This window comes from Mixophyes fleayi, chromosome 2 (genome assembly GCF_038048845.1).
Source record: "Mixophyes fleayi isolate aMixFle1 chromosome 2, aMixFle1.hap1, whole genome shotgun sequence".
Classification (NCBI taxonomy): domain Eukaryota; kingdom Metazoa; phylum Chordata; class Amphibia; order Anura; family Limnodynastidae; genus Mixophyes; species Mixophyes fleayi.
In genome coordinates this window covers 62,700,784-62,715,299 of record NC_134403.1, presented here as the reverse complement: position 1 = coordinate 62,715,299, position 14,516 = coordinate 62,700,784, and the positions used below count along the sequence as shown (strand labels likewise).

General features: G+C 40.5%; 1 protein-coding gene across 3 annotated transcripts in view; it reads right to left on the bottom strand.

Annotated features, from left to right (window-relative positions):
• The window catches only part of CERS5 (ceramide synthase 5), a 38,535-nt gene extending 24,495 nt beyond the window's left edge, over positions 1-14,040 (bottom strand). The window contains exons 1-2 of one of the 3 annotated variants that reach the window (XM_075199115.1): positions 13,623-14,040; positions 3,264-3,369 (exon numbers count right to left, since the gene is read on the bottom strand). In XM_075199115.1, coding sequence (XP_075055216.1) covers positions 3,264-3,369; positions 13,623-13,795 — 279 coding nt within the window. In that variant the 5' untranslated portion in view covers positions 13,796-14,040. The remainder of the gene's footprint in view (positions 1-3,263; positions 3,370-13,622) is intronic. The other 2 variants (XM_075199114.1, XM_075199116.1) reach the window with 2 other exon arrangements.
• Between the last annotated feature and the right edge of the window lie 476 nt (positions 14,041-14,516).

Below are 14,516 nucleotides of genomic sequence, written 5' to 3'. Positions count from 1 at the left end.
CGCTGTGTTCTGCAACTCACTGCCACTATTACAGAGACAGTATCGCCACATATCCACGCGACTGACCCTTTCCCGTTCAGACAACAATACTGTAAGTGGCTTCTTTCATGGAGCAGAGCTGCCACTAGTCTCCTTGTTTGTGACTGTAGCAACAGCCACGCCACAGGCTCTACGCAGCTACTGTATCAAGAGACATACAAGGGCTTCCTCAATACAGTCTTTAACAGATCATGCCTTGAGGAGGCTAAAAAAAAGTTAACAACTCTCCATTGTTTTTAGTCATAAAAAAAATCAAAAACATGTGGTTGGAAATAGACGATATACAATCGGATGTAGATGTCTGAAGTGATCGGTAACATGAACGGGAGTGAAGAAAGTTTGCAAACTGAACCAGTTGAATTTAGTTTATTTTAGAATTGTGTCAATTCTAATCATATGACAAAATGTTACACAATGTGTGATTCATACGTCTGTTTGTTTTTCAAAAGATTCAATCCTAGCACGTAACCTAGCATGTATCCAATTGTATATAAAGTGAATCATTTGTTCTAAAATGTTAACAAAATGTTGCGTTTATGGCTTGCCTTACGGCTTTCCCAAAATTGTTGTGGCGATTACACACAAGCATCAACTGCCACATTCCAAGATGGACATTACTGCACAGTCAATGAAAATATCCCTGTAAGTGCAATCACCGCCTAGGTTTGTGGGTTGGCAAATACCGCAGTAAACACAGTAGATACACTGGAATGAAAGTAGTAAAACTGTCACACAGAAGTCCATCCTCCTACCACTCAGTTATGGCTTATATCAGTCATTGAGGCATATCACCCATCTTTATTTCAGACGTCACTTATGTATATTTGAATATTTTCAGATGCGCTTATAAAAGCCCCTTTTTGCAGAAGAGCAATTGGAGGGTCCCACTAGTAGTACAGGGAAGAGATGGCATCTCCAGGAACCCAGGAGATGGTGGAGGAATCAAATCTTTATGTGTGAAGTAAAATCCTGTGCGACCTCCCACAAACTGGGGACGCCCTTCTACATGCCCTCTCTCCACCACTTTATTTATTTAAATAATTCCATCCATCACATTTCACCCACACAGAAGCTGCCATCCTTACCCACAGTTTCATATGCACCCATATACAACTAGGAGTGTGATGTCACAGAAGAGCATTTGCCCTGTAGTGTCTGATTCATAAATTAAATTTTGTAGTGTAGGACTTACATTTCCCTTATTGTGTCTGTTATACCGAATTACACAAGCAAACCATAGGTCCTGGCACAAAGAGATCAGTTCAGGGGAAAATAAAATGTCCGTAGATCAACATGCTGTATATAGGGAGAAATTCTGTGTGACGCACAAGTGTTACAGATAAGTGTTACAGGCAAAACTCACTAGACTCCATTTAGCAGGTCTATACAAATTATTTCACACTACAGTGACAGTTCAGATCCTGTTGTGGTTACTCAGGTAGTGTGGCTTTAGTGCATACTGAGGGTTATGTGGGACATAACTGTACACTATAGATATCTGTATGGGAGTGGGGAAAATTGCATCAGAAGGTAACAAAATCTATACATATACATTTATATTGACCCATAGATTGTAAGCAGGGCCCTCACTTCTCTGTCTGTATTACCCATTAATGTTTATTACTGTGTTTGTCCCCAATTGTAAAGCGCTGCGGAATTTGCTGGCGCTATATAAATAAATGTTGTTGATCATAGAGATGGCTAGAGTGGTTAGCACTTCTGCCTCACAGCGCTGGGGTCATGAGTTCAATTCCCGACCATGGCCTTATCTGTGTGGAGTTTGTATGTTCTCCCTGTGTTTGCGTGGGTTTCCTCCAGGTGTTCCGGTTTCCTCCCACACTCCAAAAACATACTGGTAGGTTAATTGGCAGCCATCAAAATTTTACCGCTCCAATGGGGCAGGAACTGATGTGAATGAGTTCTCTGTACAGCGCTGAGGAATCAGTGGCGCTATATAAATAAATGGTGATAATGATGATGAGGGATAGATTTATCTCTATCTATATACACACACACACACACACACTTTGTCATCTATAGGTTTTCTGTATTCTAACCGGCGGTAGTCATATTATCCCCACTGAATATGCCGACAAACTTTTCAAAAACAGAAAAGTAGCGATGAGTGCGACAGCGACGAGCTGAAAATATGGACTTACCATATTACTGACAGCCACTGTTTGTCAGTTTTATTTCTCTCTACTGCTAAATTGTGACTTCTACAAACATCTACACCAAGACATTACATCACTTGTAATGGCCCTAATGAAAACGCCGCTTTTAAAGCGGCAATGGCCGGACCCAAAACCTGTATAATGTAATCCCGGCGCTAGCAAGTCCATATTTTCAGCTCGTCACGGTCACACATCGCTATTTTTTTGTCGTTGAAAGCTGTGTCTGCATAGTCAGTGGGGATAAATCCTACCACACCCATTATAACAATCATAAAGAGATCTGAAAAGTATAGCAAATGATTGACAAAATAGTGAAAGTATCCTTTCAGCATGTAATATTAAATGTACAAGGTGCAAAGCATTGTGATAACAAATCATATGACCTGAAGCGACTACGTTAGCTTATCTTCCTGCCCAGTCATTTCAGACCAAGTACCAAAGTCCTATCTGCAGAAATATCACCTCGCCTAGTCGCCTACTCAAGTTTAAAATCAATTTTTGCTTATTGGAAGCAGCCATGAGGATTTCTGTCACATTGTACATTCTGTGATCTCTATCGCAACACATTTCTATGATCATTTTAATAAGGAGAATGAGCAATGGCTTTTGTGGTCCGACTCCAATGTCTCCCTGCTGGGAGACTGATATGAATTCCTCCCTTTCTATCATCTATTCTGAATCATTGTTGGCATTTCTTACTTGCATACATTATCACTGTAACAATGTAATTATGCCAACATGTATGTGCAATGATTTATACCACTCCTGCCTTCTATGCCAATGTGAACACATTCCTTTAGATCATCACATAAGCAAGTAACCACCTGTAATGGGTGTGAGGGGCATATAGACATTTTATGAACTGTAATTAATAAGGAGCTATCCGATTTCATGCAACTTTAATGCATCATCTTGTGAACACCCTCTTGCAATTTGCACCTGAAATCCATATCTGCTTAATACATACAGCCAAAATAATCATAAAGATAAATAAATAAAAAAGGTTAAGAAGGAAAATGGTCAGCCCTAGAGCTGTGTTCAGCCACATACCTTTGTGATGGATATAAAGACTTTTTCTAGGATGGCATTGGGTTGTGCTCTGTGGGGGCCTTTGCCTTGGAGGCCCAGTCGGAGTGCACATGGCTTAGCAATAAACCTGAAAAAGTTTTGAACATTCAGTCAGACAGCAACTTAAATACATCCATATGACAGGCAATCATAACCATTTACTGTAGCTGTATTCAAGTGCTGAATGCTTGTGACCTTGGACAAGTTGCTGTGCCTCCCTTCATCTCTGGCGACAAAATCTAGTCTGTAAGTAAGCTTGATAAATAAAAGGTATCATCAGCAATACAATAACTGCCAGGAGAAGCTATGGCGGTCCAGTGCTGCATAAAGATTAGTTATTCAATTATGATCAACAGCTATATTTTAACATCCAGCAATGGGGTCTGTCCAGGTGAGGAGACTCTGGGGATGGGGATAGATTTAGGATGCCTGGTGTAACATGCCAAACCCAATTTTTGTTCTTGGTTCTACTTTAGTTACTGAGTAGGAAGGATCATTACTACCTCTGTTCTAGCACCCTGGACAGAGTAGAGCAGGCACTTCTGTTTTTTTGAATACCTCATCTCCCTGCTAGAAACTATAGCTCATTTCCTCCATAACAATGAAAATTTACTACCTCGTCAATAGGTAATGAAGGGTGCACTATACTCAGTATCTAATTAGTACAATCCAGACCAGAAATAAAAGATGTGGCTACTGAATGTCTCATTCAACTACTGCTAAAAGATCTGTTATGAGAGGACAAATGAAGTTCAGTAGCTGCATCAGCCCAAGGTACGGAGACTGACCGCAAGTGCCCAACTGATAGACACATAGAACAACTAGTCACATTCTAACAATAGAATCAATGCAAGATTACTCTTAATTTTTAATATTTATACAATTTTAACACAGGATCAAAATATTTAACAATTTAAATAAAAGCCAAGGTCAAGATATTTCCGTCTTGTCTGCCAAAGTAATGCTGCCCATATATGGATACAAATTAACAACCTACAATACCGGTTGTCAGTCTGCCAACCTACAGAAAGATTGCAGTGGATATTAGGACCCCAAACATTGTAGTTGACCAGCAATTAGACTGAGCAGTTGGAAGTGGTTTTATCACCTACCCTCATGTAAATTTGGTAAAGAACAATTTAACTGACCACACTGCAAGTGTTCCTCCAATTTAACCCCTTCACACCTATCAGCAGACCCAATTTCATAGTTTACACTATTTTACTTTTTAATTTCCTAACCCTTGTCTGGAGTTTCCTTTAGTTATAATGAAAGACGACTTTCTATATTATTGTGTCACCTGGCCGAAAAATCTGGTAATCAGTGAGCAGTCCGTATGAGGTGCAGGGATAACACAAAGATATGTCACTGGGGACAGGAGCAGGGCTTCCTCACTGAACACACCCTCTGTACACCTAGACCAGTGTCTACTGGAATCACCCAATAGCCAAAAGACCGCTTTTTAATTTCCATCCATTAGACAAGAAAGAGCAGACAAATCACAAACAAAAAGCCACCACAAACCACACCCTTTACAGTAATTGTCCTATGGTTACTTTCACAGCAATCCAGAAAATTACCACATGTGAACTTTTTATTCAAGGTCTTAGATAATTATCTATGTGCAAAAACAAGAATACACTTTGTAATTTTTTGCTTTGCAAATTTTTTTTTTTATACCATTTATTTTAATGTAAACCAGGAAAGAACATTAGGAGCCAGAGACTCCATTGAGTCTCCCCTGCTTTTTGCAAACGAAATTGAAAACTACAATAACAGTTGCTAAAATATCCGCCTCGCAGAGCTTAGCTACCCCATATGAGATACCTGTCTTACCTACACACAGGAAACCCCACTTACAATACCAGGAAGCCAATCCAAACACGGCTATGACAGTCACTGCTGGGTACTTTGGGGCTAGTGTAGCACAGGAACAGAACCCTCCCCGTTGACGTCTGAAAAAGTTAATCTTTCCTATGGCAGTACAGTGGCTTAGTGGTCAGCACTTCTGCCTCACAGCACTGGGGTCATCAGTTTGAGTCCCGATTATGGCCTTATCTGCATGGAATTTGTATGTTTCCCCGTCTTTGTGCGGGTTTCCTCCGGGTGCTCCGGTTTGCTCCCACACTCCAAAAACATACTGATAGGTTAATTGGTTGCTAACAAATTGGTCCTATTCTCTCTCGCGCTGTCTGTGTGTCTGTTAGGGAATTTAGACTGTGAGCTCTAATGGGGCAGGGACTGATACGAGTTCTCTGTACAGCGCTGCGGAATTAGTGGCGCTATATAAATAAATGATGATGGTACCACCAGCGGTGATATTTCTAAACTTTAATATGTTCAAAGGGTATAAAAAAGAATTTCAACAACAAAAAAAATAAATGTTTCGTTTTGGGTGAAGTTCTGAGTTAAGAGAATTTTGCTTAAATTCAGTCTGGGAATAAAATTAATGCATAGGAAATTCAGGCAGAAAAATGTTATTAAACATGGAGATCCACTTTCAACAGTTTGCTTTACAGGACTATTAAGTTATGTTCTAATGTTGTGCAGGATGAGACTCGTCTCATCAAATACAGCAATTGCAATGAGACACCATCAAATTTTATTACCATAGGATAATATGAACATGTAATTCAGACTCAGCATAAAATTGGTACTTTGTATGTGCCACAGTTTGTTTTTACTGTCAGACAACGATTACAACAGAGATGATTACCTGTTTATACTCCATAAAGTATAAATATAGCCTATAGCTCTGGGTGTGTATGAGAAGACCTGGATGCATGCAGTGAATTCAATCATTGCTAAATGTATTGGATTAAAAAAATAAATAAATAAATAATACTTTAAATACCCATTACAGATATACTGATTTAATAAAACATTAATACAGCTCATTTTTTGACCTATACATAGTGGAACCTACTATTTTCTGGGCTTCACCAGTGTGCAGCCTTCCAATTTACTAGGAACCAACGACATACTGGAGGCACTGTCTTCATCATCAGTTATTTATATAGCGCCACTAATTCTGCAGCGCTGTACAGAGAACTCACTCACATCAGTCCCTGCCCCATTGGGGCTTACAGTCTAAATTCCCTAACATACACACCCACACACAGACACACACCGCCTGACTAATAATCATTAGATCCTGGCTCCTAGTGAATCGCTGGTAGAGATCACAGAAAAGGTAATCAATTTAAACGGTTGCTGTCCAAAAGAGTCAACCTGCTTTTCCCAAACTACATTTTATACCTGATAATATACAAATAGTGTCACTTCAATGCATACTGAGGATCTCATAATATACCACGAGTACATTCATCTATTTACATTATACTGTTCAACAGATCAATGGATAGTAATATATCCCAAACTACTACATCTAGGTAAACAAATAAAAAAAACTGCAAGACAATGGATTTCCATCTCACATCCAGCACTTATAAGTGAACCTTTAGAATCACTAACTATCCTGTAATGGCCGTAGAGAATAGCCACATAGACAAAAGAAAACAGACACCGATCACTGGCAGGTGGCAGGACAAGTTTCCTGGGCTGGCGATGAAAGGATAATCATTCCTATACAATAGTCCCATACAGATCAGGGCAGATAAAATAGTTACTAATGACAACATCTATTTACAAAGGGTTCTGTAGTAGCTTATTAATTTGTATCACATGAAATTACAGCTTAGAACAAAGTTATGCCAGCTACGTGCAGATTAGTTTGCCAAAACCACATAAAACATGTGTCCGCCCAAATAATTTTCAATGGACCATAATATCTGTTTATTGTGCGGTATAACAGAAACAGTAACATAATTAGATAAAGCAAATAACACTCATGGGAAGTCTCACAAAACAGCCTTACCTGGCAAATGAAAAGAAATATATTTTATACACACACACACACACATCGGAAGGCTCATCTGTCTTTTACAGGCCCGGCTCACAGCTAACCTGGGTTTCTTAAAAATACTTTTTCAAATGGAAGAGACGCCAACAGTTAACCACACCCTATAGCCAGCCCAATACTAGTGGTAGCAAGACCAGCCCCAGTAGCTAGGAATCATTGGTGAATACCTCTTGTAGACCTCAATGGCGGGCTTTGTACCAGTTGCCACCTTATTAAACGTAAATTCATTAATAATATGGAAGTTGTTGGCTTTCTGACCAATACAACCTCTAGCAAGTAGCAAAGGTGAATAATCCACCTCTGTGATGTCTGTGCCAATAGAGTTGTATATAGCAGATATGAACATAGAGCATTATAGGAAACACAGACATCAGAGACAGCTAGAACAACCAGCACATCAGTTATCCATCATGCAAGCTTAGAACATTCATGAAGCTGTCCAAATGAATAAACAATGCACTAATTAAATAACACGTTAAACCATACTTTCCCAGAACTGCCTCTTCCCTAGTAATTCGTCTGTCCGTCTTCTGCCTTGTCATTGTTGAAAAACGTAATGTCAGTGGCATGTAAATCAGAACACAAATTTGGTAGGTATTACAATAGTTTTAAGCAAACCAGTCACCAAGCCCTCTAATGTTATTTCATCTGCTTTGCTACATAGTGCGGTCTGCACTGACAATTGCTTGGCTTGTTTCATGAAGAAACTTGAACAGTTCGATGAAGAAAAGCGGGAAATAAAAATAAAATAAAAAATAGTGCAGCAGTTGTCCAATTAATGTATGTGTTTCTGCTGTAATAATTTAGCTGAAGTGTAGTCCGATCTCTATTCAAGACCTAATTACAGAAAATAACTTCCACAAAATGATTTCTGCTATTCATTCCAACACCGTGGCTTTGGAGGTATTTTCGCCCTTTTCTTTTTACAAAACAGTCGTACATAAACCGCTTACTTCTTGTCATACCACAATACTTCAACAGGATTAATGCCCCGACTTCAACTCCATCGGAATGGAAGCCATCTGTATTCTGCAGCTGATGGCTCCACTTCTAAGCTATGTAGCTTGTGTTGGAATACAGTGTTTAATATTCTCATTTACCACTTTCATCTCATCTATTGATTGGTAATTTGCCAAATTTGAGAGAGCAAACAACGCATTTTGTTTTTGGAGATCCGTGGCTTCCTCCCCGGTATCCTACAATGCACACTACCCTTGTTCAGTGTGTTCTTTGTGGTGTGCAATGGAAGAGGACCAGAGTAGCCTTAGCCATTATCCTGGCCTTTCTTTTACACCAAAGTATTTTATGACTTTGTTGGGTGACCATTCCTAGTAAAAGATGTTGAATATTCTCCATTTGCTCAAATGTAGAATATTGGATTGACAAAGGTGAAAGTCTTCAGCAGTGGACTTGTCACCATGTCTCCAGCATTATGAACCTCGACAAGTTGTTCCTACAATATCCAATCAAGGACTTTTATAATGACAACAAAACATGCACTTCATATATCTTTGAGAAAGAAATGAGAACACCTTGAAATATGTTGGTTTTCCTGACAGAAATAAATAAGATTTAGCACTAGATGATAATTATTGTGATTTTCACTTAACACTGTCTGGGATGGACTAAGCAGTTAATCTCTTAAAGTGGGCTTAAGGTTTTAACATAAGCTTTAGAACGGAGCATTGGCATCACATATAGCATGTCATTATTAGGGGTCTCGACTCGGTTACCAATAAATGGAGGTGTTGAGAGATTTTAAAGCTAAAGCCACCTTTATGCTCTTTAACCCAGAGTTGCTCTATAGTTTGTTTTGTAAATAGATTTCCTTTGTTATTGGTTAGTATTAGTTAGATCCACTCTCTAGCAGAGTATACTAGTTTCTGAGGACTGAGCTCTTCAAAAGTGCATAGAATAATATAAATATATATATTAATTATATTTACACACACACACACGTAAAATAAATATCTATAGACGGGTGGAGATTCTTGTAAAAATGATGCTAGATAAAGCTTGTTATAGATGCCTGCATGTTACATACAAGCAAGTGCAGTGATATTTATATAAATATTGTCATCGGGAACATTAGTAGGAGATGATAACTTGTATACGAACCAAGACAAAGTATCCACTGCATGCTGGATTTTCAATATGAAGAGAAGTTAAAGTTCCTTCTCCTACAACAGTGCATGGAACAGACCGTCCCATAAAGCATAAATTGAAAACACTGGAGCAACAAGGTTAATTGCCATTTTTTTTTTGTTAAAATTTTATGCAAGCACAATATTATTTGTACATATTGTAAATAGATCAACACTTGCAAATATGCTGCATAGTTGAACATACTAAAAGGCTGACATTTCACTCATGCATGCGAACCATAAGAGCGTTTGTAGCAAACCGCACATTGTTTGGATGTAAGTGCAGCCAGAGTCCAACTGGCACAACTTTAACTACTGACAGCAGGCCACAGTTATCAGTGTGTGCGGCGGCAAGTGTAAGACAAGAGATTTCTAGCAGGTTCAGGATGCAGTATGCTTAGGAGGGATTTGGTTACAGTCCTTCGTTTTATATCTCACTGTAACTAATCCATGAGCACTAATGATAATGACACAAAGAGCTGCATAATCAGATCAAGTACATGTGAGCAAGTACAAATATATAAAATTGATGTTTTTCAAGGGACCAGAAGGAATATAAAATGCAATGACTGTTTTGAAACGTTCTTTTCATCTCTCTAAATGATTACATAATAGGTGACTAACAGCCAATACTTATGACAATTATGTAATTTATTCACAACAGATTTTTTTACAGGCAGCTCCCACGGGTTCTGGCCCTTCATACAGAAAAGTGGTAACTGCCTCACGGAGGGAGCTTTCAACACTCTGGGGGGGTTTTGAATTTCCCCCAAAGTAGCACTGCGTTAAACGGATTACCGTTATTACGGTAATATTAACCCGGCTTTCTGCTCGAAGCTCAGGGAGCTGTGAGCAGAAAGCCGGCATTAAAAATACCGTAATAACGGTAATAGTGTGCAGGCCGCGTTACTTTTTCAAATAATGCGGCCAATTGTATTCCCCCCCCCCTCTGGCTGCTCAGGAAATAAGAGTACAACTAACAGTTTGGCACTAGCACAATACAATTGTCACTGTATCACATTTTTATTTCTTGGTCCCGACCTTTTAGCTGGGCCAGAATTTTTTTTTTCTTTTTAACCCCACCACCCATTAGGTCAAGGCCTATGGGAACTTTTTTTATTTTCTATTATTAACACAAGCACTTGTAACACTTAGCACTCGTTTTGCACAAATTCCAGTTGTTTTGGTATTTGTTGCCGGAGGCGCACTCTTTATGAGGGGCGCTGAAGAGCCAGTCCCCCAGGGGGAAGCATCCGCCAACCTCGGGATAAAGGGATCTGCCCGAGGGGCCTTATGACTGAGGATGTAAAGGGGCCCCACCCTAGCCTCAGTAAAGGGTAAGTCTGAATAACCTAGTTTCCCTAATGGACCCTTTGGCTCTAGGGAATGGGGAGGAACAAAGCCCTTTACCTTTAGGGAAGGGTCCAAGAGCCCAAAAGCCTAGCACATGCTGGAGCACTGCACTGGGGGTGATTTGGAGCACTGCACTGGGGGTGATTTGGAGCACTGCACTGGGGGTGATTTGGAGCACTGCACTGGGGGTGATTTGGAGCACTGCACTGGGGGTGATTTGGAGCACTGCACTGGGGGTGATTTGGAGCACTGCATCTCAGGCTTATATAAAAGCTTGCTTTAGTTGTAAAGTTACAGAACAGAGGAGATGGAGAAAGAAAAAAAACACTAAGAGGGTCTGCATTCTACTGAACTGAAAAAAGTAAATATGATCAACCATTATGATAGTTTTCTCACACTCCTAGAACAAAACATTACTTTATGGGTGACAAAGTATAACAAACAAAGAAATGTGACCAACAGTGTGATCTGCTAGGAGGCTTACTGGTCATGAGACCAGCATGTTTATAAATTGGATCTGTCACATGCATGCAATGAAGGATTCCATTTTGTGGGCTGGGCTAGTTTGCAGCCCCAGAAACTACTAGAGAACCAGTGACATTACCGAGGCACTGGCTGATAGTGAACAGATAGGCTACGTCTTACGAATGTTAGTTCAGCCCACAAAATCGCTGCCACCACTGAGTGTTGGTCATAGGGCCACTAAGTAGAAAGCATTTTGCTTGTGGAGCAGATGGTCATTCAAACTTTATGATTGAAATTAACGAATTGTGTACAATTCAAAGGCTCTCCATGTATGACACATTTGTCCTCCATAAAGTAACTGGTCTCTGACCCATTACACCCATCAACTAGATTTAGTCTTATAGAATATACCAAAATATGTAATTGTACTTACTGATCCTTTTATGCATCATGAAGGAAGTGTAAAGCTGGCCATTCAGTACATCCGATTGGTCAAAATGCTACTTTTATAATAAACTTCTCTGATATTGTAGATTTGATCAGCTAAGTACAAAACTGATTGGCCAATGACTACACCAGCATATGTCTGCCATCAATGTCCAACAGAACGAGTTGATACATATGATGTGGTTAAATATAAGGCGATTTAGAAACTAAGCCATAAGCGAACAAAGGCTAGCTGGGCTGGTGGGCCTCTCCCCTCTGGGCAGATCTCATAGTGGGCTACCTTGGGCTGGATCACTGCCCTACCAGCATTTATTTCCTTTAAAATGTTCCTAATAAGCTGCTGAGCAGAGTCTCACACTCTGGGCCAAAAATGTACCAGCCAGTCCCTGGCGGTGGCACAGTGGTTAGCAGTGATATTTCACAGCGCTGTGGTTATGAGTTTGATTCCTCCCACACTCCAACAAGCACACTGGTGGGTTAATTGGCTGCTGACTAAAATGGACTCTAGTCTGTGTTAAGAAAGACTGTAAACTCCAAAGGGGCTGAGACTGCTGTGAATAACAAATATACTCTGTACAGTACTGCCTAATATGGTGGTGCTATATAAACAAACAATAATAATAATAAAAAATATCAACATCAATTCATGGTTTATCAGGTTTAGGGAAACATTTGTCCATATAAGGCTGGGTACACACTACAGATTTTTCAGCAGATTATCAGGCCAATCTCACGACCATTTGGCCCGATATTGCATTAGTGTGTACGCTCCAACGATGAATGATTATTGATCCAAAGCACAAAGTATCATTTCATTTGATTTTTAAACTGGATTAAAAATATTGTTCAACGATAGAAGGATGTTGTTCCAATTCTGCAGTGTGTAAGCACTCACGACCAGCAGTGTCCATAGATCTCTATGGTGTGTGCAGAGTAAAAATCTATTCCGCCGATGGTTATGACAGGTGGAGGGCACAGATCTGATGGTAAATTGTGTAAAACACGTATCGGCTGATCGGGACTTTTTCTTTTTCCCTTTGCAGTCGTTGGTAAAATCGCTAAAGATATCACATCAGGAAACATTTTGTATAGTGTGTAACAATAAGTTGATAGTAAATTTCAACTTCTATAAATAAAGTAGCCTGACATAATAACAAGTCCCTTCTTCAGCTAGTGGTAGCCAGAGAGCCCAGAGCTTACACTCTCTATGAAGTGGGGGGGGGGTCAATTGGTTCTGAAGTGCCGCTCGACATCGCGTGGATGATCGACTGTGCACATTGCCGGGCAATAAGATACAGAATATCTGCTTTTTTTCTCTCACAACTCTATGGGACGCAATGGAAAAAGAGCAGATATTTTACTACAAACTCTGATGTAATGTGTCTCTGCGGACTGTTCCGGAGACACACCATGGCCAATTGAACTCCCCCCCCACACACACACCTATTTGTCTGTAACATGGTGCATTGATACACTCTAGCAGCTGTGTGCAGGTAAATAAAAGCATATAAACCTCCAAGTTCAATATGTCCCCAGTCTAAAGGTGGCTGTAATGTCTACATTTGTAAAATGGTGTCTTTCAAATAAGGATTTGGCTTATTCAATTCAAAGACATCACAAACCATGTTTAGGTCTAAATTAGTAGAAAAATTACCAGAAACTGCTAAAACTATTTCATTTTCAAACTGGCAACTGGTGAATAAGGAATTGAATAAAAACAAGTTTAAGCAGAACCTAATATCTGGAACAAAATGGACATCATGATATACTTCAGTGGGAATCAGAAAATGTAGTTCATGATGACAAGTAATTAAATATACCTGCCAGACATGAATGAATAAATAAAAACATTTGTATTATGTCTCAAGATTCTGCATGTATACAACAATATAATGACAGCAGCCAATGTACAGAGCAGGTAAAGCAGAGCCTGGGATGTGACAGAATGGCTGTAATGCAGAGAACAATCAGTGGGACAGGGATAGGCCCGGGGGTGTCTCTACAACTCACCTCTCAAATAGCAGCCTGAGAGCGAAGATCCCGAGCGCTGTGGGGAACGCGTAGAGAATGTGACCAGCCCGCGGGTACTGATCCTCGGCCTCAGCATCTGCCAGGTCCGCCCAGGTGACGTTCTGCGGCAGCCAGAAGCGCTCGTTCCAGAACCAGGCCGAGAGAGCAGACATCTTCCAGCTCCGCCGCCGCCAAGGCGCTCGCTCGGGACAGCACGGGGGATGACGCGGTCCCCCGCTGTGCACAGTCTGACACGGAAACTAGGCGGGACTGGCAATGCTGCTCGTGTAACCCCGCCCCCAGGAGAAGACCGCACCCGGAATATCTTCACCGTCTCACTGCCATCTTGCTACACCACACGGCAACGGCGGACATGTTGCTACACTCGGCTCCTATCCGCCATATTGCTATACCCAGACCGATAAACGTCACGTCTTTGTCCTGTGAAGAGTTAAAACCCCATCAATTTCCCAGCGTCAGTGCATCATTCAACCTGTGTATGCATACATTTTAAGTAGATAGATAGATAGATATATTGATTTTCCATCTTGTATAACAGCATCTGTTGTACCGACAATGTAAACTCCTAACAGTGCTGGTGCCTGATCACAGCGCCTCCTGCTGGTGGCCGAAATAAGCCTCCGGGAGAAGGCCAGTTATCTGGCTTGCAGGAGAGGAGGTGGGCAAGGGTCGCTTGAGGGTTTGTGGGGTGGGGAGGGATTCATTTCCTGTCAATATAAGTGGAATTGTAATCTCCCTACAACCAATTGCCTAATGTATATTACAGGCAGCATCTAACTGCCACCAGGAGATCTCCCAGATCTCCCACTGTTTACTATCAACCCTGTTTAGTGCTATTATAACTGTTTATCATTGGCTCTGACCAGAAAGCTG